At 47.3% G+C, this 25623-nt stretch overlaps 1 protein-coding gene across 1 annotated transcript; it reads right to left on the bottom strand.

The window, feature by feature from the left end:
* Positions 1-25616, bottom strand: KLHL12 (kelch like family member 12). Its single transcript, XM_014946341.1, has 11 exons — positions 25376-25616; positions 19065-19218; positions 18067-18284; positions 14737-14886; positions 12772-12886; positions 8741-8847; positions 7574-7769; positions 6240-6398; positions 4962-5060; positions 1950-2136; positions 1-1589 (listed from the first exon to the last, which is right to left on the bottom strand). Exons 1-11 carry the CDS (start codon positions 25598-25600, stop codon positions 1463-1465), a joined length of 1737 nt encoding a protein of 578 aa, XP_014801827.1. The 5' UTR covers positions 25601-25616; the 3' UTR covers positions 1-1462.
* Between the last annotated feature and the right edge of the window lie 7 nt (positions 25617-25623).

The raw sequence follows: 25623 nt of genomic DNA, 5'->3' as shown, positions 1-25623 counted from the left end.
TTCCCACTGGCTCAAGAAATATTTTATTCTTTATATTTTCATTAAAAAATAAACATAGGAAACAAAACCACAGAACACTTGTGTGATAGAAACAAATGCAGAAAGTCAGAGCGTTGGCTGAAAGTGCATCATTAGGTCATGCTACCACGTCCCTGATCCCACCCTGTCCCCAAGCAAGGAGTCAGCAGTAAGCTTGATGAACAGCACTATGTGGAGCCCAGGCACTGCGGGGGCCAAGCTGATGGTGGAGGAGAGCCCCAGCTCCCGGAGACGCAGCGAGGCAGGAGACATGCTGAGGAGAGTGCTCCAGTGAGCCAGTGGGGTTCCCGGAGCAGGCAGAGGATCACTAGTGTACAAGGATGTGGAGTTACAAGGTGGGGGAACAAACAGCTGAGAACAAAGGGCAAAATGGAAGCCTGGATGTCACTCCAAAATGGCCCTGGAAGCAGAAAAACCCTAGATAAAAGGAAAATCAACACAATGAACTTGACTGAAAGGCTGATGTGGGTGCGCTGGAGAGAGGGCTGTCCAGGGATGAACTCCAGTCACTCACCACCAAGATCTACAGGGATAGTAGCAATTGTGTCCCTACTTTCAGGGCCTCAGCCTCTGCAAGGTGACCTCCCCACTGGGATGGGGGCAAAGGAACCGCCGCATCACAGCAAGGCTCCAGGTGCCAGAAAATGCTGCACTTTACCGTTGGGTCTGTCAAGCTTTTTGAAGAAAATGCAGTGTGATGAACCCTGAGCCCTCTGATCAGGGCACAAACTCTGCAGACCTGCTTCTACACCAGGCAATGAACTTTTCCTCTACCCTCTGCCCCCTGCAGTCTCAGGCTTTTGGGTCTCAGTAGTTGACAGCTTTAATCTGCGACTCCTTTTGTGTGCAGACCTGTGAGGGACCTACAGACGCAGCTGCAGTGCAGGACCCCCTCCACATGCTCGCTCCATTTGGCTCTGCACTGCTGTGCGCTCGAGGAGCATGTTTAAACATTCAGTATGTACAAGATGATTTGAAGCTGAAACATAAGAGCAGCTGGATTCACCCTCACACATCCACATGGCTGAGAGCAACCAGAGGACCTGCGTGGTCCTGCAGTGGCTGAAGAGACCACCCAGTTGTATGTACATGTCCTTGGAAGCATTCACCAGGCTGGCTGGTGCCAAGGCTGGGGCATCTCTGCTCTGCCGATGGACACAGCCACAGGAACAGCAGAGAATGCAGCTTCTCCTGACCTACTTTGCCATCTTCTCCAGCTTCACACAGAGCCCCCGATTTCAAATGACTGCTGAGATAAAACGTTTATGCATATGCTCTAGTCAAAAGCAGCACAGAAAGCTGCTGTCCTGGTGCCTATTTCCACAGCATCCACAACTCTCAAGAACAGTCACTGCAAATCACTCGGGACTCTTCCTCTGACTGAGACTCTTCAGGACATTCTTCTTTGTAAGAGCCCTCCAGATCACTTCTCCCGAAGGACGCAGACTCCAGCGTCACAGCGCTGCATCCCCAGGGAGGTTACCACTTCCCAGTTGTCAATGATGGGGTCATAGCATTCAATGCTGCTCAGCAGGGAGTTGCCATCGTATCTGCGAGGACAGAAAGTTACAGGTGAGGGATACTGCTGAAGGAAGAGGTTGAGGTGTTCAGAGCCCTTCCTGGGAGGTTGGACAGCTGCATATAGCAGGAATGGCCTCAAATAAACCCACTGCATGAGGCTCCCCTTTGCTGTCTGCTGCTGCTCTCCTGCCTGTCTTGGCTCTGGACCATCACCCTGCCTATTTAGGTCAGACGTGGTGAATATGTGGGTTGTCTCCTCTCTCAAAGCTTGAAATATATATGTGAGGAGAGGCCACCTGACAGGGCAGCGGGCTGCGTCACCTCAACTCATTTGTTCCAGCAAACAGACATGCAGGACATCTCCCTCTGCAGCCAGGACAGCCGCTTACCCAGCGATTGCGTACAGCCGTCCCCGCAGCACGGTGGCCCCCACGTAGCAGCGGGGGGTGGTCATGCTTGTTACAGTTGTCCAGGAATCAGTGCGTATATTATAGGCTTCCACGGAGGAGAGATGTGCCGTCCCATCGAACCCACCAACAACATAAATATGGTCATTCAGCAGAGCCACTCCAGCCCCTGGGGAGAGAGAAGGCAGCACAGCTACACCCATGGCTCACACTGGCAGCACTGTGCCTGGGGCTCACTGTTACAAGCCTCAACTAGGTCAGTTCCTCCCTCTTCAGAGGAGATTTTCTTATTCTTTGTCTCCAATACAAAATGTGAAAACCTGTAACTGTAGGAAATGCTGCTGAACCTCTGGCATTCAGGGGACCGAGCAGCGCTGCAGCCAGGGCAGCACCAGCAACAGGAGCTGGTCACTTCGGCTGAAGGACTCCTCGGCTGGGATTCTGTCCCCACAGCCAGGTTTCTCTTTTGTTTCTGGCTCCCTGGTGTCACCCAGCCTCTGGCTGTAGCAAGGAGAATGATACTGTTCCATGTGAAGCTGGAGAAGGGATTTCTTTGACATTGCTCCTCTGGGAGGTGGGGAAATGAAAACTGGTGTCCATGACACGATCACAGAGGCATAAGTGCTGAAGCATCTGTCTGAGCAGCTGTTCTCACCTGCCCCAGTAAAAGCAATCAATAATACAGTTGGCCCAACTGGGAATTTATGACAGTGGAAAATAAACCCCTGCCAGCCCCTGTTCCTCATCTGCAGCCCCCTCCAGTAAAGCACCAAAGAAGACAGTAAGATACGGATGCACTTCATGGGCTCAGGTGCTGCTGCAACAGCCGCTGCTGTTTTGAGCAGAGTAAACCCTGTCAGGCTGTTACCACCAACACACAACTATTGCACTAATGAACACTCTGAAGGAAACGAGCCACCCACCCTGCAGCTCTTGGGCACCAATCTGTTTCTTCCACAAACAGGGTATAAGAGACTTTCTGTTCTACGAAATGCAACCTCACTGTCACTGTCTGTCCTTGCCAGGAGCATCAAAACAGCTGTGAATGGCCAGGCTGCCCCCACGGCCTCGCCAATGGCTTCAGGAAGGACTTTGGCTGAGACCAGTGCAAGGCCTAATCAGAGCAGTCGGGTCTAGCAAAGCAATATGGCCATGGTTTCTGAGGGGTGGGCTACCTCCAGAACCTGTCCTAAGAGATGAAGAGAAACAAGGAGTCAACCCCTATGAATAAAGGCAAGATTACTTTTAGTCCCCTCTCTCAGAATTCAAAGACCCACACGCAGACAGGTCTAGAAAGAGTGTCAAAGCCTCCGGGCAAAAGAAGTCAAAGAGTCCAAGGATGGAACCGACAGCAGGATGGAGGTTGAAGTGCAATTGGTATGTAAGCTACTAGGAGTTTAGGGTGTTAGTACCACAGAACAGCAGCACAAAAACCCAGGGCAAAAAATGTCCTTGGGCACCCCCCCATTTCAGACCTCAGCACTCCAGGTCACAGCCCTGAGGAACAAACCTGGCTTGTTCCTGCTCACTTCTGGCATCGAGAAGCTCCATGGGCCAGGGCACTGCTACCTAAAGCCTCCAAGTCCCATGGGAAGCCAGCATGGACCTGGGAAATGCTTCTTATAAAAGGCTTTTCCCTTGAACTCTTTGCTCTTGGTTTTGCCCAAAGCAATCTTCTCTGGTGCACACAACAGAGCTCTCGGGGAAAACCATCTCAGCCTTAGGCTTTCTAGAGATCTGGGGATAGGTCTCACCTGTTGCCTCTGATATAGGAAAACACACAGATGTTACCACATCCTTATCTCTGGGGGTCCTTCTGGATGTGGAAAGGGACCAACTTCTAAATCAAATCCATTCTTGGCACATGGGAAATACCTTCCAACCCACACTTAACAGGAATAGCCCTGTCACAGGGGTAAATAGTTAAAGCTTGGGGTTTTGGTGGATGCTGCTGCAAACACAAGAAAGTTTACATGTTTTTAGAAGAGAGACCAGTTTTAATTGAGTAACCAGCACTTGTCCCTAAACAAGAACACTGCAGCAGAGAACAAACAGAAACAATGCTGCCTGGCTAATTGTAAAAGACATTTATTGAAAGAATTAGAGAAAAAACAACTTCAGAAGAGTTTTGAAAGAGAGCCTGTCAGCACAGCAGAAGTGCTCCATTGAGAATGACAAAGCTGTGGAGGCACTGAGCATCCTGCCCATCCACACACGGCTGAGCAAGGCCCTGGCTGCTGGCTGGCATGGCCATGGAGACCTGGGGCAGGTGGCCTGAGGCACAGTGCAATAGCAGAGGGCCAGCACGTGAGCACACGGGAGCTGCACAAGCCCCAAATAATTTGAGAAATGAAGGAGAGCCAAGACAAAGTTACTCCAGAAATTTTTCTTCTAGATACCGCTGCCAAACCTAAAGCTCAGACAAGGCGCCAAGCAGGAAAGAAACTAAGAGTTGGTGGGGGGTAATTAATGCATAATGACACCGTGTTTCCAGTCATCAGTGTACGACTGTTGCAGCGTGACATTGCTCTCGCTGCTCTCTGATGCCCAGCATTTCCTAGGGCACAGGAGAAGGAGGGTCTGCCAGAGCCCTCCTGCCTTTGCCATGTCCTGCACGGCTGATGAGTGCTTGGCTTGGCAAACCGTCCCGTTCTCTTGCACTATGGTGCTTTGTTCCATGCTAGCTTCTCTCCAAGCCATGCACTGTTCCTAGTTATGGAAGTCACACAAGACTTCCTCTCCCTTTCTGTAACCTATAAACCTCTGCTACATTCCTCTGTACACATCTTAGCATGGGATGGAGACATCAGGCATGTGAAAATTAATCTTTCTCTTGGGGAGTTAAATCAGCATGTCCTAAAATCATCCCTTCTCAAAGGCAAACCACCCGCTGGGGTGAGCCAGCATCCTGCAGGGCAGCAGGACAAGCCGGCAGTGACTGCTTCTTCAGTGCAGTCCAAAACATTTTGACCTCAAGGCACTCTGGGCTCTTACCTGAGCGCTTAGTGGCCATTGGGGTGACATTTGTCCAGTGTCCAGTGTGGGGATCATACCTCTCTACAGAATTCAGTATGTTCAGCCCATCATAGCCACCTGAAACAAAATACAGGAGCAAACCATGGGTCTGACTTCTGGAAAATGTTTTCTGTGTAGAGAGCAGTAACATGCCTGGTTCCTCCTTAGTACAGTGTTGCACTGCCATCAGCTCAGCTCCCAGCACACCGGGTTGGCAGAACAAGGAGGATCTCTGCAGCTCCCAATGCCAGAGCGGAGCCAGCTCAGAGCGAGCGCTGCCCCAGCCTGCACGGGCCGTGCTGGGAGAGCATCACCTCTGCAGACCAGTGCAGCCAGGGGAGCACTGCACTGCCCAGAGCTGCCTCCGAGCCTGCTGATGCCAGTGCTGATGCCAATCCTGCTAAAACGTATGTTCAGCTTCCAGACCTGGTGCTGGCTCAGGGTCCCTATGCTGCAGCTGCCACTATGAGGCTCCACAGCGCGGGCTGGGACGTCTCACAGAGCTCCTTCACAAGAGGATACCAAGAAATCTCTTTGTGCAGTGTCAGCAAAGGAGCAACGTCCTGGCATCTGCTTCAGGGGACCACATGGGAGGAATCTGGGAGAGGGAAACAAGACCCATAAACCACTGTCCAGTATCTGTGACTCCCCAGGAATGGGACTGCAACAGTGCTGGACTGCTGTGGGTACAGCACTGGGCCTGCCTTTTCTGAGGCCCAGAGGAGTATCTACAGAAGAAATTTACTGAAGCCTTCAGAGAGATTTGCCCTCTAGCACTCTCACTGTATTCACAGCTGGTGTGGGTCTCGGAAAATGAAATGGGTGCTACAGAAAGGAGTAGAGAGCTGAGGATACATTTCTGAAGTGCCGTTGCTTCATGTGGGACAGATGCACCCTCTGCCCCATGACTATCTGCTTTGTCTCTGGGGCATTTCAGCCACTGCCCATCCCTGCAAACCTCAGCTGGCACTGCTCATCCCCCGCGCTTCAGCCGTCCCTCAAATGTAGCCTGATTGTGGCCAATTTGCTTCTGACAGTATTTACTGTAGTTAATGGCAGCTCCAGCCTGAGCCATTGCGATGGTAATGGTGAGAAGAGGCTGCGTTCCCGACAGAGCTGTGCAGTGCCCAGCGCAGGGAAATTACATCTTCTAAACAGGACATGACATAGTTGGTGCTCCTCACAGACAGCATCTGCACTGCCATTTCTGTAAAGAGCAAGTGTTGCAGAATGCCTAGAGGTCCCAAGGGCACCTACCGAGGCAGTAGATAACTCCGTTAGCTACAACAAGCCCCGCTCCTTCCCGGGCTGTCTGCATGTCTCCCAGCATGCTCCACTGGTCAATGTTGGGGTCGTATCGTTCCATACTGGTGTGACGTCGGCTTCCATCAAACCCACCGGAAACATAGATCATGTCTGCAAGGTTAGACAGAGGTTGGACTCTGCGAGTCAAGTATGAAGCATGCACATGGAACGAGCCTACAACTCGGACTGCAAAATACAGAAACAACTACAGATCCTGGCACATTCGGAGCCAAGAGAAACCCAGCCTCCTCATCCTACCTCGCTGCATTAGCCTGCTCAGACCCAACAAACTAAACAAACATAAAACCCAGGTGACCCTTCAATCTGCTTCTTGTTGATGGATGAAAGACAACATGGACACTCCATTAATTTTTCTCATGCTGCAGAACCTACTGAAACACTGCTGTGCCCAGACCCTGCCTGTCATCAGCATCCTGTCAGCATCTCCCTGAAGTAAATGCTTACAAGGCAGTAAACACACAGGGCAAGAGGAAAGAAGATCCAAAAGATAGGTCTGGATCATTGAGATCAGTCCTTTATCCTGGATAACCTAATTCATGCAATACTTTCACAAATCTGTTATCTTCCAAGCAGTTGCATTTTTAAGAGAACTTTAATTAGCATAGATTATAAATTATCTAAATGAATAATATTTAACCAGTACTAATTATTAAGATAAGCACAGAATATTTATTAGAGTAATTTTAATGGCTAGGAAACTGCCTCTCTTTCCACACCGACTTTTGCCTGGCTTGCTTATAACCATTTGTTCTTATTCAATTCTTACATTGCCCATTTCTTCTCATGCCAAGTTAAACTCATAAAGAACAAACATATCCCCTCTTGGCCTTTGTTTGCCAGCATAAGCAAGCTGAAGTGTTCTAGTTTGCTCAATAAAGTAATTTTCTTATTCCAAGTCGGTCCTAAGAATCCCTCTCTGCACAGTCTCAGTTTCAGCCTCTCCCCAGTGCTGGTGGTTACTGCTGTTCGTGGTGCCTGCGCTCAGTAACACACAACACCTTCACCACCCCGAGAGCTTCCCACTCCATAATCCCTCGGGGTTCCTTTCCCTCGATGCACAGACACATGCCGTAGGAATGAAGCGGAGGCAGAGCTCCTCTCAGGATACGTGGGCAAGTTTTCCATTTCTACGTCCAAATGATGAGAAGCCAGAATTTCAGACTCCCCTCCTCCCTCAGAGCCATCCCACTCTGCACACACCAGCTCAGGGCTTTTCAGCACAAGAGCTGAACTGTTCTGCACTGTCAGACGGTGACAGGACATACCTCCCAGGGTTGTGGCTCCTGCCAGCCCTCGCCGTACGTTCATTGGCGCCACAGAGTACCAGATGCCATCCTCATCTGATGTATAATCCAAGCACTCCACCGAGCTGAGACGAGAGCGACCATCGTACCCCCCGATCACATAAATCCGGTCATGCAGGGACACTGTAGCAACGTAGCGCCTCTTACGGGTGATACTCTACAGCAGTGGAAAGAATAAAGAAATCAAGAAAAGGAAGTAACATTGATGCAGGGAGACTGACTGCTGCTCTTCCATCCTCTTTTGGAAAATGGCCCACTACTGCAGAGGCAAACAGCCCTATGGATTTGAAGGATACAGCCCTGGCTAAAATGCCTAACGACTGCGTTTGCCTTCCCTGTGCCTGTACTCTGTCTCTGGCATGTTCTCTTCTCATGGCCACGTCTCTTTGCACTTAAATATTTTGCATTGAATGTAATTCATCTTATGGCGCTGCTGAATCTTTGGTGCATCTTGGAGGTCGGTGTGCCCTCCTGCTGGCTCCCTGCAGAGACTGTTAATGGGAAAATGTGGAGACTCAGATGGGTCTTTGATGAAAATACCTGAAGCTTTTAGCATCCAAAAAAGAACCAAATTTTGGGACGCCAAGTGATACAGGGTCTTCTCTGATTAGCAAAATTGGAGAAGAGGCAATTCTCCACCATTTCACACAGATAAAGGTGATTTTAAATTTGGGTAGAAATAGCCCTCAGTGCAGGAATTCTCTCTTCCTTACTGTCTCCCATTATGCTCAGAAACAATGAAACCAGACAGATTGTGCAGCCTGCCTGAGAGCAGGACTGATTATACTAATCCTATTGACATTTAAATTACCATCACTAACTTTAAAGCTGAACATCTCTTCAATAAGAAACATGAGAGTTCTCACTCCCACAACAAAGATGTGGGTCTCTGCAGGCTCATCTGATTAGAAATATGACAAGAACCTCTTATACAAAGCTTACTTAGCAAATCTGCAAACGTGGTTTCAGCATTCACTATGTAAACCCCAGCAACTATAAAGAACTTTATGTTGGAAATTTTAAGGGCAAAGGACAAAGCCCAAAGAGGAAGGTTATATAGCTGACACTACAGGATCAGCATTTGGTCACAGCCTGTTCAACCCAGTGATGGTCAAAAATGTCCCTTACTGGCAAGAAACTCCACTCCTGGGTTTTCGGGTCGTATTTCTCCACAACATCAATAGGTGACTGCTGGCTGCCAAAGCCGCCGATCACAAGCAGGACTTCATTAGCTCCTAAAGAGGGAGAACAAAGTCAAGTCAATCCCTTTACAACCAAAGGGTCACCTCAAGGGAATCACCTGAAGAAACACTGAGCCTTCCTTGGTGCAACAAGCAGCCTCTGAATCCCTGCTCTGATCACTGCTCTGAAGCCAGCACCTGACCCGGGCAGGAGCCACCTGGGGTCCCTCTGTCCTCAGCGAGGAGAAAAGAGAGAAGCTCTGCCAGGTGCTGGCAGCAGGGTGAGCTCAGGTGGTAGGAGCTGTCTGCCCATTCCTCCTAGTGGGACTCTGAGAAGACAAGTGGGCTAAGTTAGGTGCTGAAGTTGGCTTGATAATATCTTCTTTAGTATTCTTTCCGCATTTTTTTTTTCCAAACCTCTTACCACCCCATGAAAGCTGAAGGAGGATGCTTGCTTCGCTGCAGCCTCCTCACAAAAGAGGGCCTTCTCCCTTTGTTTGCAAATGGCATCCAGACCAGATGATACCTTTGTTTGCCATTTCACTGAGAAACAAGTGGAAAATTAAAAAGTAAAAAATTGTCTCTTAGATCTTATGTATTTTATTTCAAAGTTGCCTTCCTTCTACTTTCTTTTCTCTGAGATTGTCCCTGAATTTTTCTTATTTTCTCCCTGAGACTTAAATAAGGCTTGTGACCTGGAGACTATTAACTTCCCTTGTAATGACTGCCTTAGTGGTAGGTTTCTATCATCGTTTTAAAAATAGATGAGCATCCCCTGAATCCTTTGGGCCTTTTCTGCAACAGGAAGTTTTACTAAAGTTTATTAATGTCCAGCCTTTCATTGCAGAAGGACTGAACACCGAGCAACGAAGATTTAACAAGACACTGTCACAAAGCCAAACAGCTTCCAGATGAAGGAGACTAATATAAAAAAATAACCAGGAAGGATTCACAAAAGAGACCAAAGAACAATTTGGAAAGCTTCTTGTACAGTGTGACAGCTAAAAGTGCAACCACTTCAGTTTATCCCATACAAAATTAATACACAACTTAATCACAGTTGATAAGTGACACATGAGAAGAGCACTGCTGATAGCAGATGATACTGTATCAATTAAAACAGGTAGGTCTGAATCCAGAAGATGAACCTTAGCAATAAGGTGCACAGCTTTTGCCTGTATAATTAACCACTAAAACAGTTTTGTGATCAGGTGAAGCACTTCAATTAAGAGCAAAATGAAATGTGTCTCTAAAATGACAGGTTGAGCTGAGCTGCATGTCACCAAGACCCATGTTGGATGTTCCCAGAAAAAGAGGAGCCATCTGTGGCCTGGACTATGCTGGAGGTGAAACCACATCACAACAACATTCCCTTCAGGCAGAGAAATCTAATCAGCATTTCTCTCTGACAAACCTAATTTAACCTCCTGCTTTAGTGGATAAACTGTGTTCTGTCCCTTAAAACAGCGTTAATAAGAGGAAATGGCCATGAAGGGCTTTTCAGGGCCCCTCCCCACTGCACAAGCAGCAGCACTGGAGAACATGCAGTGGGGTTTTCTTGCCCAAAGAGCAGCCAATGCTGGCACCAATGGCAGTGCCCCGTGAGTGTGCCCGGGGTAAGGGCATGGCAGAGATAGGCAGAGAGAGTCTGAAGATGAGAGAAGGTATGTCAGGTGAGGAATGGCCACAGTTATGAAGAAGCCAGAACAATACTTAGAATCATTGAGGTTGGAAGAGACCCTTGGGATCATCGAGTCCAACCATCTCCCCTACTCTACAAAGTCCTCCCCTACACCATGTCCCTCAGCACTGCATCTAAACGGCCCTTAAACACAGCCAGGGATGGGGACTCCACCCCCTCCCTGGGCAGCCTGTTCCAACGCCCGACCACTCTTTCTGTGAAGAATTCCTTCCTAATGTTCAATCTGAACCTCCCCTGTTGGAGCTTGAAGCCGTTCCCTCTCATTCTATTGTTAATTACCTGTGAGAAGAGACCAGCCCCAACCTCTCTACAGTGTCCTTTCAAGTACTTTTCCTTCTTCTGCAGGTCATTCCTACTGTTTATGTTCCTCTCAAGTGCTTACAGTTCTAAGTCAAGCATTTTCCCAAAAATTCAGTGACTGTGCTTGGTAGGAGAAATCATAATATGATGACACCAAAGTGAGTGGGGAAGTGGACGCTTCAGAAGGGAGAGCAACCCTGCAGGAAGACCTGGACAGGGTGGAAGAGCGGGCTAACAAGAACAGTGTAAAGTTCAACTAGGACAAATGTAAGGTCTTGCACCTGGGAAAGCATAATCCAGGTGTGCAGCACAGGCTGGGATCTACCCAGCTGGGGAGCAGCTCTGTGGTAAGGGACCTGGGGGTCCTGGTGGACATCAAGATCAATGCAAGTGACCAGAGTGATGCTGCAGCAAAGAAACCTAACAGGATGCTGGGCTGCATCAACAAGGGCATCACCAGCAGAGACGAAGCAGTCATTATCACACTTACTCAGTGCTGGTCAGGTCACATCTGGAATATGGTGCTCAGTTTTGGTCCCCGCTTTGCAAAAAATCTGTGGACAGGCTGGAGAGGGTCCAGAGAAGGGTGACAAAGATGATCAAAGGACTGGGAAGCTGTGGTATGAGGAAAGGCTGAGAGAATTGGGTTTGAGCCTTGCGCTGGAAGAGCGGGCTAACAAGAACAGTGTAAAGTTCAACTAGGACAAATGTAAGGTCTTGCACCTGGGAAAGCATAATCCAGGTGTGCAGCACAGGCTGGGATCTACCCAGCTGGGGAGCAGCTCTGTGGTAAGGGACCTGGGGGTCCTGGTGGACATCAAGATCAATGCAAGTGACCAGAGTGATGCTGCAGCAAAGAAACCCAACAGGATGCTGGGCTGCATCAACAAGGGCATCACCAGCAGAGACGAAGCAGTCATTATCACACTTACTCAGTGCTGGTCAGGTCACATCTGGAATATGGTGCTCAGTTTTGGTCCCCGCTTTGCAAAAAATCTGTGGACAGGCTGGAGAGGGTCCAGAGAAGGGTGACAAAGATGATCAAAGGACTGGGAAGCTGTGGTATGAGGAAAGGCTGAGAGAATTGGGTTTGAGCCTTGCGAAAAGAAGGCTCAGGGGAGACCTTATCACCATGTTCCAGTATTTAAAGGGCGGCTCCAAAGAAGATGGAGACTCTGTACAAGGAGTGACATGGAAAAGATGAGGGGTGATGGGTGCAAGTTACTCCTGGGGGATTCCGATTGGACACAAGAGGAAAATTTTTGACAATGAGAACAATCAGCCGTTGGAATAATTTCCCCAGGGAAGTGGTGGCTTCCCCAACATTAGACACTTAAGATTCAGCTGGACAGGGTGCTAGGCCATCTTGTCTAGACTGTGCCTTTGCCAAGAAAGGTTGGACCAGATGGTTCTTGAGGTTCCTTCCAGCCTGGGATTCTGTGATTTACTTGCCTTAACAAGAGTAGGGAGAAAAAAAAAAAAAAAAGTACCTCTGAAAGGAAAGAGGGGCCTCTCTATCTCCCTCCTTGTGCTTCCCACTCTGAGATTCCCTGTTGAAAACGCATGTTCAGTGTAACACACAGAGCCGTCTCTCACCTTGCAGCTTGTTTTGTTTCTGACACTGATACCTGCCTTTTTTGACAGGAAGAAACTCTTCCCACACTTCTTGGACAGCTGCATACTGAGGCAAACATACCTGGAGGTACCAACAACTCACAAACCTAGTTTTATGGTTATAGCAGAGGCTTGGGATTAAAGGCAACCACCAGTCCCCACATCGTCACTAAGGAATTGTGCTCTGAAAAAATGTCCCTCTGTATCTTGTTCCAGTCCCCTTTCTGTACCACTGGGGACTGAGATTGACAAGTTACTGCTGTGAAGCACTCCAGTGCGATTACAAGGCACCAGACATGGTGTATAACACAACACCTGCCAACGACCCAGACCTCCTCAGTGTCCTCTCCTTTGCTGCTCACCTAGACGTGCTCTTGTCCTGGGTCCTTGCATCTGACTCCGGAGCTCGGGCCGAAGATGAAATTTCTTTGCTTCATCTACGAGGTCTCTGCACTGCAGGCTGCATCGTATAAACGGCTGGGGACAAACATGGGTCACTGGTACACGCAACATATTTCAAGATCCCTCATAAGAACTCTCCTAAAGCCAACTCTCATCAGTTCAGACGGCATTAAAATGACTTGTGTGCAGGCTGTGGCATGGTGTACACCAGGAAATGCAAAGTCAACTTAAGACTGGACTGCAGCGAGATGGTTCTCGCCGCTATGGCTCAGTTCTCACACAAAGTCTGTCACTGCAGGTTCCATAATGAAAACAACTATATTGGAAAACTAAGGAAAAGCCACTTCTGCTACATTTACACCAGTAGAAGTATGTCTGACAAGGGGGACCAAAAGTCAAACTACAATGAAATCAGTTTGGCTGGATCTGCCCCGTGTAACTCTCAGCATGCACCTGCCATCAAAGAAGAAACAAGGAGCACAGCAAACAAAGCAGTTTAACTGGATTCATTAGCTTGATCCCGTGCAAATGGGATGTGGAGCTGTGAAGAGACTGTGGGTCTTCTTTGGAAGAAGCAAGGGCACTGCAGTCCAAGGACAGCCTCATCTCCTCCTTGCAGAACGCCACGGAATTCCCCTCCCTGGCTGAGGGCTCCCTGGACCAACCTCCCCTGAATGATCAGTGTTCTGTCCCCAGTGGTTGGCTGGGGCTATATGCTGCTGCAATAACTTAAGATTAATTTTTACAAGTTCTTGTGCTTTTTTTTTTTTAACCTTTTTTTAAACCTTTTTTTTACAAGGTGCTTGTGCAAGAAGGCACCAGGGTGTTGAGAGCAGATGACGCCACCCAGGACCAACACTCTCCCTGCTGCCCTGAAATGATGATGTCCCACTGTTGTGCGTCACTTTCAGATTGGAGGGGCCATTCTGCCCAGTAAGAAAGCTGAGACCCTGTATACACACTGCCTGGGGCTGCTTTGGGACACATCTAGTTGCTTTGGTACCAGTCCCTTTCACGTAACCTTCTAATTTAATTTCATGTGAACCATTAAAATTTTGACTAAATATATTTTAGCTCTGGCACAACTGAACTGCCTGCTGGCTACTCTTATTTAAGAATATCCATAAAAGGCAGCTGTATCACATTAGAGATGAATGTTGCTAAATAAGCCATTTCTCTGTGTGGAGAGGACTGTCACTCCACATTCAGCAACCTGTCAGGTGACAAGGGCTGGAACCACTGATCACCTCACCACCATCAAACCAGAACGCTGCTTTGAACTTCTGTGCCTTCCTGCCAAACCCTGCATGGGGTCAGCATCACTTACTGTTTGGAATTAAACTTCCATCACAAAAGCTTAATTATCTCCTATCATCATCCCCATTTTGGTTTGCCTCTGCAACACCCCAGCCACCCAAAGCAGCTGCATTAGACATGGCTCTGACTTGTGTGTTGATCCCAGACCTACACAGCTGCTGGCCTCATTCAGGGGGACACATTTGCCACCTGCACCTAAAACAACTTCTGAGGAGGCATTTCCTTCCTGGGATCACACACCAGCAGCCTTCAGCCTAGAGGAGAGACCTGCTAGTGCTTATGAATGGAAGGCAGGAAGCATTTGTTAGAAAACTGTAACAGATGACAACAGAAAGGAGACAACCGGATAATTGCACTGGATAGGGTGCCCTCCCAGCAGAACAGGAGGGTGCTGTAGCTGCTGGCACAGCAAACGATGTCTGAGAAAAATCAGTGGGTGCTGCAGCTGAGCCAGGACAGCTCCATCCTGTCAGCATCAAACGCCATCAGCAGAGAAAGCAGCTATTAACGTGTCCTGTTAGGACAGCAGGCATCTACCCCGGGACACGGCGACCACGCACAGAGCCTGGCCCCGAGCCGTGCTGTGCCCACGGGCCCGGTGCCGATACCTCGGTGTCGATGACGTCGGTGATGTAGCGGGGGGTGAGGAGCGGCATGCGCACGTACTGCAGCAGCTCCGGCAGCGAGGCTTCCCGCTCCTTTTTCGAGTGCTTCACCCAGTTTATAACGGCCTCAAAAACTGGCTCTTCAGAGTCCACCTGGAAAGAGGAGACACACGCTGATCAGACTGCGGGACAGCATTTCAGCAACTGCTGTGGAACAGACAACTTCAGGCTGCTGACACTGCTCCCAGCTAGCAAGGGACTGGGACATTTCAAGTAAGAGTCTGTTATGGAAATTTCCATGAGCTGTATTTACAAGCATTATGAAATTTCCTCATTTTATTTTCCTTAGAACTGCATTTGTTTTTTCTTTACAGCTATGATCAACAAGTGCCAGAAAAGCAAGCTTTATAGTTCTCAGCAGAGCTGGGCACTGGGAGCCACCACTCGGGGGGGAGCCCTGGGACAGGCAGGAACTCGCAGGGCAGCGCCCCCGACTTCTCAGCCCAGCAGGAACCACCGTCCTGCAAAATGCAAAGTACCATCATAAAGATGATCAGAATCACATTATTTTTTATGTCTAACCCCTTGCACTGCCCCTTTAACACCAAGGCATATCAGATACATTTAAGTTTTTTTTATTTAAGAAACTATAAACAATTGGATTTCAGAGTGGAGAACCTCAGGGTGCAAATGGTACTGTTCTGACTAGTTTATTTCCCTCTCCACCTAGGACCAGCACATGCTGGTGCTTACACCACTTCCAGAGATTACTGACTAAACCATCTAAATTTGATACTTCTAGAGAATCTCAAGTGCTTTAGACAGTTTTACAAATACAGTGGCTCCAGTGCACACTAAGCACAGCTGGGCAAATTCACCTATGGTTACTGAAAGTGAAATAATTGTAAAAAGCCCTATTATATATTATTTATGCTTGGTTTTCTTTTTGCAGGTCTTCAGATCATCCAATGCAAAAGCAAATCAGACATGAATTTATTATCATGAGGTCTGTTAACTGTTATTAAATATGATGATAAAAGGAGATACTGCAATAAGAGGACTGAGCCTTCCCACTGATATCTGACTGGTCCACTGGTTCAGTTTGAAGCTGTCTTGTTGCAGAGTGTTTGGAAGCAGGGAGCCACAGAGGTTAATTACATAAGGCAATTCTTCCAAGCCATTGATTTATATTTGTTACAGCATAATTTAAAATGGCCTCTTTCTATTTGGATTACAGGGAAAGGACAATTAGAGCTCACAAAAGGAGAGCAGAGTACTTTATTGTTTCCAATTTTCCCCACCTTCTCTTTAAATGCAATAATCCCACATCGTCTTACTCCCTCCTGAACTGACTATCCTCTGATACATTTAACAGTTTTGCTGTTCCTGAAATCATTTGTTTTCTGATAATCAGAAATTGATAAATATTAAACTAAAGATAGATAAACACTCAACACAGCCCCACAGTGAGCACCTGCCATTATCCTTCTGGAGCAGCCAGGGGATTTTCTGAGGGTGCTCCCTCTCTACCCTCTGACACAGCACGTCACCCTGGGCTGGGGCATGGTGCTGGATTTGCTCCCTTCCCCTTAAGGTATTGGGAATGGACACCTCCCTGAGTGTGTGCAGGGCCTGAATCAGCCCTCCCAATGCACCGTGAATTTTACTTCACCTGTGTGGATCATGGAGGTGTCCCCCTGTACTCAGCACTGGGGAGGCCACACCTGGATTATCGTGTCCAGTTTTGGGCACCTCAATCCAAGAGAGATCTGGAGGTGCTGGAGCGGGTGCAGAGGAGGGCAACGAAACTGGTGAAGGGCCTGGAGAATAAATCTTATGAAGAGCAATTGAAGGAGCTGGGGCTGTTTAGTGGAAGAGGAGACTGAGGGGAGACCTCATCACTCTCCACAGCTATTTGAAAGGACACTGTAGAGAGGTTGGTGCTGGTCTTGTCTCACAGGTAATTAATGACAGAACGAGAGGGAATGGATTCAAGCTGCAACAAGGCAGGTTTAGACTGGACATTAGGAAAAAATTCTTCACAGAAAGAGTGGTCAGACACTGGAATAGGCTGCCCAGGGAGGTGGTTGAGTCACCATCCCTGAATGTGTTTAAGAGTCGTTTAGACATGGTGTTGGGGGGTACGGTGTAGGGGAGAACTTTGTAGAGTAGGGTTGATGGTTGGACTCGAGGATCCCAAGGTCTTTTCCAACCTGAATGATTTTATGATTCTATGTTCTCATTAGTGTAAATGGGTCATTCTCAAGTTCCTCATTATTTCCTCCTCGCTGTCCAGAAGCATTATGTCAGTACTCGCCACTACCCACATAAGCTCAAATCCTCACAGCATAAAGCTGTGGGTTGTTAAACACCAAAGACACTCAGCCTTTCTCCACTGCTGATCTCAGCCTGTGCCAGGGTCCTTCACTGCTGCCTTGCATGCTCTTTGTCGAGCAGACTTATTAATGAGAGGATGGGAGCTTGGCTAAAGGCCACTTTCAAGGCATACATCAAGAATTATCCTCTAGCTACCCCCATAATGGCTTTTCAGGAATTCCACCAGAGGGATCGCTTACATTGATTTGCTAATAAGAGTTAGTGTTACTGTGAACTCTGAACAGTGATTGCTTCAATCACTTCTTTTAGAACAGAAGCAAATGTCAACTCTTGACAAAGTCCATCTCAATAAAAAAAAAAACCAAGGCCCCTCCCCATTACCAAAGAATGTTCAACTTCAATTCTCAAGAACACACATACTCATAGAAAATTTGGAAAAAAAGTATTGACAGGTTTTAGCCAAATAGCAAATCCTCCAGAAACCAACCTTCAGGGAATATAATCTGCATATAACTCCCTGAAGAGTCAGACTACCCTGCACCATCATGCATTCTGTTGCTTGTAAAAGTAGAGGACACCCAAATGCCTGGGATGACACATGCATTCCTTATGCTGCTGAGTAGCATGCAAAGATCTACAAATAGAAGTTAAAGTCTTGAGGGTCTTTCAGAAATGTAGGCATTGAGACAACATGGTCTTTGTAACCTCTGAAAGCTTCTCTGGGGAAAGGAAGAGATAAGGGAACAAGAACTCTGCAGAGGTAACTAATGACAATTGCCTTACAGGAAATGCCTGTGCAACAACAAATTCTTACATAAAAGTTATATGTTACTCATCAATTTCAGATTACATGACTAAAAAAATTAGAATAAGCTTCTTGGAAATTAAATTACAAATTCAGGAACTGTGTGAGAAGGCCACCCTAGAAGTACGGACTAATTTCTGACTGGTTTTAACTTCAATGCTTGCACAGTAACGGTACTTTTCAGGTTTTACCTGAATTTCATCACACTTGATGAGCTTTTCAACCTCTTCTTGATTTAAGAGGATAAACTCTTCATGCTGAACCACCTCTGGAAAATGTTTCTGGCTGAAGACCTCTGCAGCTTGCATTAGATCAACACAATTGTGTGTCTCAGCAAAATCCCGAATGCCCAAACAATTTGATGGATCCAGCTGGCTTTCTAGAAACTCACAGCAAGCTTGTTTCACACCTATGGAAAATTGGAGGGGTGAATGAGCACTGCACACTTACTATCAATGCACTACTTTGGACAGGGCTTCAGAAAAGAAAGTTCTGAACAACAACAAAAATCCAACTCAAATAACAAGCCTAAAAATACTACAGAAACACACACATGCAAATATTTCTTTGGAGGGATGTGAAAACACTAAGCAGCAGGCCATGTGTTTGGGCTGTTTTGATCTCTGCCTATTCTATGTAAACACAAAAGTTAAATAGCTCTGATACTAGGAAAAGACTCAAATGTGAGTTGCACTCAGCTTCAAAAACAAAAAATACGTATGTTAGTAGACATGGCTACCAGATTTCTAGGTTTTCTCCAATGTCTTTTTTGGTAGTTGCCTGGCATTTGGGATAGCTGCCTGGGTTAGCTCCATAGGTGCATGTGTGATGACATCAGCCAGTTTGTTACGACCCAGACATGCTATGATGTCAAGTCAAATGACATGAAAGATTTGCTTATAAGTTGACTGAGCTGTACCATTTATGTGCTATACAGCCCACAATTACTCCTGGAAATTCTCACACAGAAATACAGTAGCCCAAAGTATGGAACAATCACCTGTTTTATCATCTTTTTTTCCACCCAAAGTAAGTTCCTCTACCAACGAGATCACAGCACACAAGACAACAGAAGTTTGACATAAGTACTTACAAAATATCATGACTCCCACAATCTGTCTTCCACTCACAGAAGGTCAGACAAACCAAATCTCTGAACAGCAGAGATTGTGCAATTTGTGCTGATTACCTTTCAGCTGAAGCAGACATGCTGCTGGGAGCAATTCCTGGACGTTTTCTACTGTCACGTGAACAGTTTCTGTATATACAAAGTCTAGCAGGATTTCCATGGTGGAGGCTGTCAGTCCCTGGATATCTACATAGGGCTTATCTTTCTCCGAGAGCTGTAAGTCAGAAGGGAGAAAAAGGTTTATTTTTCAGTAATGTGATTGAAAAGCCAACAATACTCAGCAATTTTTAAAAATGTAATCTGTCAGAGAGGTTTCAACAGAGATTTGTTCTTTGTCTTCTTATGCTCACTAAAAGAATAAGGGGTAAGAGGGAATTTCTCTACAGAATTCTGAGTAAAAGAGACAAAGTTCATTATGGATCAGGAAGATCCATAATGCATTGTAGAATGAAAAAACTGAGATTAGAGACAGTAGAAATTATATGCATCATTTGTGTGGGAACTAAACTCTCTCCTCCATGCAGTAACTCCCAGCTTTACTACAAGAATCAGTCCAGGGGGATTCCTCCCTGGGCTGGATGTGTACGACACGCTGCAGTTTACACAGAATCACAGAATGGTTCAGGTTGGAAGGGGCCTTAAAGCTCTCCCAGTGCCACCCCCTGCCCTGGGCAGGGACACCTCCCACCACACCAGGTTGCTCCAAGCCCCCTCCAACCTGGCCTTGAACCCCTCCAGGGATGGGGCAGCCACAGCTTCTCTGGGCAACCTGGGCCAGGCTCTCACCACCCTCACACCAAACAAGTTCTTCCTGAGATCTAATCTAATCTGATATCTATCTAATTTCTTCCTGATGTCTAACCTAATCTCCCCTCTTTCAGGTTAAAACCCCTCCCCCTTGCCCTATGGCTCCCCTCTCTGATCCAGAGTCCCTCCCCAGCTTTCCTGGAGCCCCTTGAGGGACTGGAAGGGGCTCCAAGGTCTCCCCAGAGCCTTCTCTTCTCCAGGCTGGACTCCTCCAACTCTCTCAGCCCCCCCTCCCAGCAGAGGGGCTCCAGCCCTCTCAGCATCTCCGGGGCCTCCTCTGGCCCCACTCCAACAGCTCCATGTCCTTCTGATGTTGGTGGCCCCAGAGTGGAGCAGAGGGGCAGAATCCGCCTCCCCTGCCCTGCTGGCCACACTGCTGGGGATGCAGCCCAGGGTGTGGGGGGCTTTTTGGGCTGCCAGCACATGTTGCGGGCTCATGGCCAGCTTTTCATTAAACAACACCCCCAAGTCCTTCTCAGCAGGGCTGCTCTCCATCCATTCTCCGTCCAACTTGGATTTGTGCTTGGGACTGCCTCACCTCAACACGCCACTCTAAAACCAAACCAAATAAAAATATTTACTAACTGTTCAATTCCTGATCCATTCTGCAAGCTTATGGTGAAGGTCCCCCAAAAGAATGACTATAGGCCAGGAAGTTCAGAATTAAAAGGCTACATGTACGTTTAGCTTAAATACTTGAAAGTAAAATGAAACTACATACAGTGATGGTACTTACACAATTGCAACTTTGTCCTCTGACCATTTTATCACCTCTAAGACATATGATTTTGGAATAATTATTTTTCCCAAGGAATGTTTACCCTCTCAACAGTCAATATTTGGCAACAGTAAATACTGCGAATACACCCAATTTGCACCTCTACAGGTATAAAATTGACATTATATTTCACAAAGCTGATGCTTTGTACTTTAATGCATCCATCAAAAGCTGCTGGCAAGGCATCCGATGATTCATGAACAATGGATTAGCAGGTGGATTCACTAATCATGCTCCACACATAGCTGCACACTCTTGTCAGCAGGAAGGGACCTCAACAGAAGGATGTCTCCATGCAGCACGCTGCAAACACAACCCTTTCCTCCCCCCCAGCTTTTGAAGAAGCAGTCAACATCAGTGCAAGTGTGATTCAGATAAAAGCCCTTGACTTTTCTTTCCAAGAATGAGACTGAAGTTGGTTATTGACAGATTGAGCAGAGACTCGGTGAACACAAAGCAGGATCAAAGCATGATCACTTGGCTTAGAACCTGCCACAGTTGGGGAGAAAGGAGATGATACAGAAGTAGAGAAAATAAGAGCAGTCAAGGATATTCCTACAGATACATTTGATGACACAGCACCAGAAGGGAAGAAATGTCTGTGCTGAGACCAAACCATTTCTATGATGCAGAGAGATGCACTTCACAGTAGAGAAAGAAGCACAGAAGGTAATGGTGAACATGAAGGAATCTGAGGGAAGAGGCCTTTCAAGTCTGTTGACACAGTGAACAAACTTTATGGCATCCCAAGTCAGAAAGGAACAGCAAATTACCTTGTCTGACCTGCTGTATGACAGGAGCTAAAAGGAGTTCCTAACTCGGGCTAGACAAAACATTCCCAAATCAAGACTAAGCTGTTTGGTAAAACAGGTAAAGGACACAGATGTTACCAAAGGTCAGAACCAATCAGACAAGATATTCACATGATTCCAACAAGCAAATGGAGATGTAGGCCATACATACTTAAAAGAAAGAGGACAAGAAGTTACAAACATCTACTGACAGGAGATTACAAGGGCACCAGATCTCCTGGGAATGGATTACACTGCTCAGACAGAAGCTGTAGATTTTTGTTCTTCACAGATCGGCCTGGAGCTGGTAAAGAAGCTCCTATCCCTACAGCCAATATTCAACAATCAATAATCAGCCATGTACATACTCTCTTTACACTGTTGACGAACACACAAAATCACGGGGACAACACTACCGCTGTAGAGATGACCACCTCCTGCTTCCCTCCTACTTCTGCTGCACTCCACCACTTGGTTGCTATTTGGTTCACACTTTACTCGCACGCTAAGATTGCCTGGAAGGAAGAAAATATTTCAAGTACGCTCACACAATATATGTGACGCAGAGTAACTTGGGATCCTAACATCATACCTTAAAGAAGGATCTCAGAGCGGAGATAACTTGACTGTGAACATCCCATGGAGACTGAGCTGCAGCCCCAGCCTGCACACGTGGTGTTAGAGAACTGCATATGGTGCTTGGCGCTCTGCTGCTGGGACAGTCTCTCTTTTATCAATACAGCCACATATTTGGACTCCGAAGCAATGCAAAATTAGGGTCAATGCTAATCAAAACACAGCAGCTTTCCTTTCATGGGTGTTTAGCGGTACGAGACACATCTCTGCATCTCCGCTGTTACAATTTCAGTATAGTTTCCCCCTTTGTTGTTTAATATCAGAGTTCTGCTAACCAGCAGGAAGTAAAGCAATAAGGGGTTGATCCTCCTTGATACAAGCACTTTTCTAACATGTCATAAAAAGTATGCAGCAGTACAGATCCAGAAATCAACTGGAGCATCCAGGAAAACACATTCCCATAGTTAAGGAGAATCATTTGGAGCCATTGGGAGTTTTACCCCAGGATGTCCAAGTTGCCTTCACTGATGCAGATACACAAAAGTATATCGTAATAAACCCCTTCAATTTCTTCTCACCTTTAGAGGAAAAGAAATACCGGCATGACACTGCTAATATGTGGCTCACTGCCTTCTGGAAGGCAGTCACAGTACACTGAAGATGACCATGTAAGAGCCTGGAAACAGAAGCTGGTTATTTTCAGAATAAGAAGAATATTTCTCCATATTCTAGAGAAAAGAAACAAACCAAACCTTCAATTTCTACAACATACCCTCAAAGAGAAGGCAGACTAGTTTCTTTCTGAGGTGGACACAATGATCAGCTGTTAACAATTCCAAGTTATACTAACTTGTCCAAACAAAGACAGAAATGCCAGTGCAAAACTAGGATCCAAGGGAGCATTTGCTAAAATTGCTCTTAGATGTCACTACAAAGAAGAACCCTGCAGGTAAAACTGATGGCTATTTCAGTTTTCCCACACTACTCAGCACATGGGCAGAGAAAAGTGTTGTCAAAAGCCAGCGGTTGAACAGGTGATAAGTGATGAGTGGCTTCTCCTCATTCTGGAAAATGGGAACAGAAAATGGGGAGAAATCAATGCTAAGCAAGACTGAGAACTTTTTAAAGTAAATGTTAAAGTCAGAAGTGAGAGAAGGAAGAAAACTAGAGACACAGGGATTGGCAAACCCAGTTCTTTATGATGATAATCTCTGACGACAGTCTCAGTGCTACACCGGCCACACACAGATGTAACGTCACTGATGACAGTGGGCATAACCCCGGGATCAGTTCTGAACGAAGCCCTCACAGGCCAAGTCTGACAACAGCCACACACTACAACGAGCCAAGCAGCCTCCAGATTCGCAGGAGGCAGGTGAGGAAAGGCAAAGGAACCCTTGCAGAGACTGTTCGTCCATTACACAACCCGGCATTTTGAGTTCCCTGAAGTTACAGCCACAGCCAAAACACGCTGCACCCACAAGTGTTTGGAAAGCAACCAACCGCGCTCCCTTTACACTCACCAACATACTTGTCACTGACACACAGAGGAAGCAGGTCCACTTTGAGGCTTACCAAGCTGTCATTTCCTGGAAAGAATGCTCTCCCGCAAACACCCAGTAACTGCCTGTGTCACTTGGCAGGTTTGTCATTTTGGAGTTTCCATACAAAAAAGCAAATTTGGAAGAAATACAAACTAAGCAAAAGAAGTAAAATTCTTAAAGCAGTGGCAATTTGGGAGCATGGGAGATTGAGCAGCTGTGCCCACTGGGCACTGGATGCACTTTTTTTTCTAGGAAGAATTACATCTATGAATTAAGGTCACTACAAGGTTACAGTTAAATTGGGAATATAAAGAAGGAAAGAGAGATGATCTCAGCTTAGATGCAAGGTAGATGCAGCCTTTGTCAGCAGCCACAAAGAACGTTCTGTAGCACACAGAGTGATCAGATCTCCGTAGACTGCCTTGATAAAGTCCAGGAAGTCAAAAGCATTGTCAGGAACATAGACAGGAACACAAAGAAGCAGGGACAGTCTGCTATACTGCTGTGTACCTTGAAGCTATTGGGAAACTTCAGCCTCCAGGGACTGAATTTGCTTTGTGTATTATTTCAAATTACATTTCCTTTGTGCAGAGAAAGAGCATAAACTTGACAAATTTAAAATTTCCATGAAGACACAGACAGAAAATATACTGGTATGTGGTCAGTCCACATAGGTCTATTTTTAGTTGCTTTGCAAAGGACTGTGAAAACTAAGACACCTGCGCACCCGAGACAGCACTGAAAGCAGCAGGCACACGGACAGCTCTGCCAACAGTGCTCAGTGCTGGATAAAACAAAGCAGAAAATTATTCTCTCCTGCAAGGACTACTGGGCTAGCAGGGATAACTTTATGATCTTTGAGCTACTTAGTATTTTTTCTCCCTATTGGGGAAGTTGTTAGCATAAGGAAAGCATCTTCTGTAAGAAAAAGCCACAATGATTGATTCAAATTTACAGAAGACAAATCCAGGCAAAACATCTCATATTTAACAATATGAATGAGTACTAGCTTTAGCTCAAATAGCTCAGTGATTCAGAAAAACCAGCATGCAGGTAGTTTGCATCAATACAGTAAGTTCTGTGAGAGCAAGGGTGCTCAGCCGAGCGCAGCAGCAGGGGCTGACAGCCCCCCCAGCCCAGTGCCAGAGGTTACATCCTCTGTGAGAGCAAGAGCACAACCCAGCACATACCAGCTGATCAGCCAGTGTGCAACAGAGACCAGAACATGAGTTAAAATCCCTCCATTTCAGTTTTAAAGGGCTGCCTTAATTCACCACCCGGTGACACACAGAGCTCACAGCTCTGCATTAGGGCTGGTACCCTCGGCGAGAAAAATGCCCAGAAGCATGAAGATCATAAACCACTGCTAGAAAAATCATTAAATGTATCAGAGCCTGCATGTCTGCCAGCTCAGCCTGGCAGCTCTCTGGTGCACAGGTTGGTCACGCAGCTGACAATGATTCAGACCACGGTCCCAAATGCAACCTCTAATTCCCACCACGCATGACAAATGGTCCCCAGGAGAAGATGTAGAATCACCGTGAGGGGATCCAGGGCCACCAGGAGAAGATACAGAGGGCTCCAGGCCCACCATGAGGGCAAGTATGAGGGGCTCCAGAGAAACTCAGGGCCACCACAGGGGAAATCCAGAGCCACCATGGGAGGATCCACGGCCATCACAAGGGGATCCGGGGCCACCATGGGGGGAATCTAGGGCTGTCACAGCAGGATCCTGGGCCACCACGAAGGGACCCAGGGCCACCGTGAGGGGATCCAGGCCCTGCTGCTGAGCAGCTTGACAGAGAGCAGCCCTGCCTCCTCCACCCACAAAGCACCCAGGCCCAGCGGCAGCCCGCGGTCTCGGGGTGCACCGACCTCGCTGGTGAACATGGCGCAGAAGTAGTCGCTGCAGGCGGCCAGGACGATGCGGTGGGCCGGGAAGTCCTTGTGCTCCACGCGGAGGGTGACGTCGCAGAGCGTGTTGCTCTTCCGCAGGGCGTTCATGGCGTTGAGGATGGACTTGGCGTGCGAGTTGGTCATGATGTCCTTGGGGGGGGCCATGGCGCCCGGCACCTGCGGGCACAGCCAGCACGGCCACATGTCACGGCCCGCCCGCCGCGCCG

Source organism: Calidris pugnax, unplaced genomic scaffold (assembly GCF_001431845.1).
Source record: "Calidris pugnax isolate Ruff unplaced genomic scaffold, ASM143184v1 scaffold116, whole genome shotgun sequence".
Taxonomy (NCBI): Eukaryota; Metazoa; Chordata; class Aves; order Charadriiformes; family Scolopacidae; genus Calidris; species Calidris pugnax.
This window is presented reverse-complemented; position numbering and strand designations above follow the sequence as displayed.

What these genes read in the sequence shown, in the direction of transcription:
- KLHL12 (XM_014946341.1), bottom strand. Translation starts at nt 25,600, where the DNA reads ATGTGGCCGTGCTGGCTGTGCCCGCAGGTGCCGGGCGCCATGGCCCCC. An exon ending in CAGGACAAGAGCACGTCTAG is followed by an intron (nt 8,848 to 12,771) that starts GTGAGCAGCAAA and finishes CTCCCTCTTTAG; the next exon opens with GAGCTAATGAAGTCCTGCTT. An exon ending in CGGCTGTACGCAATCGCTGG is followed by an intron (nt 1,590 to 1,949) that starts GTAAGCGGCTGT and finishes CTGTCCTCGCAG; the next exon opens with ATACGATGGCAACTCCCTGC.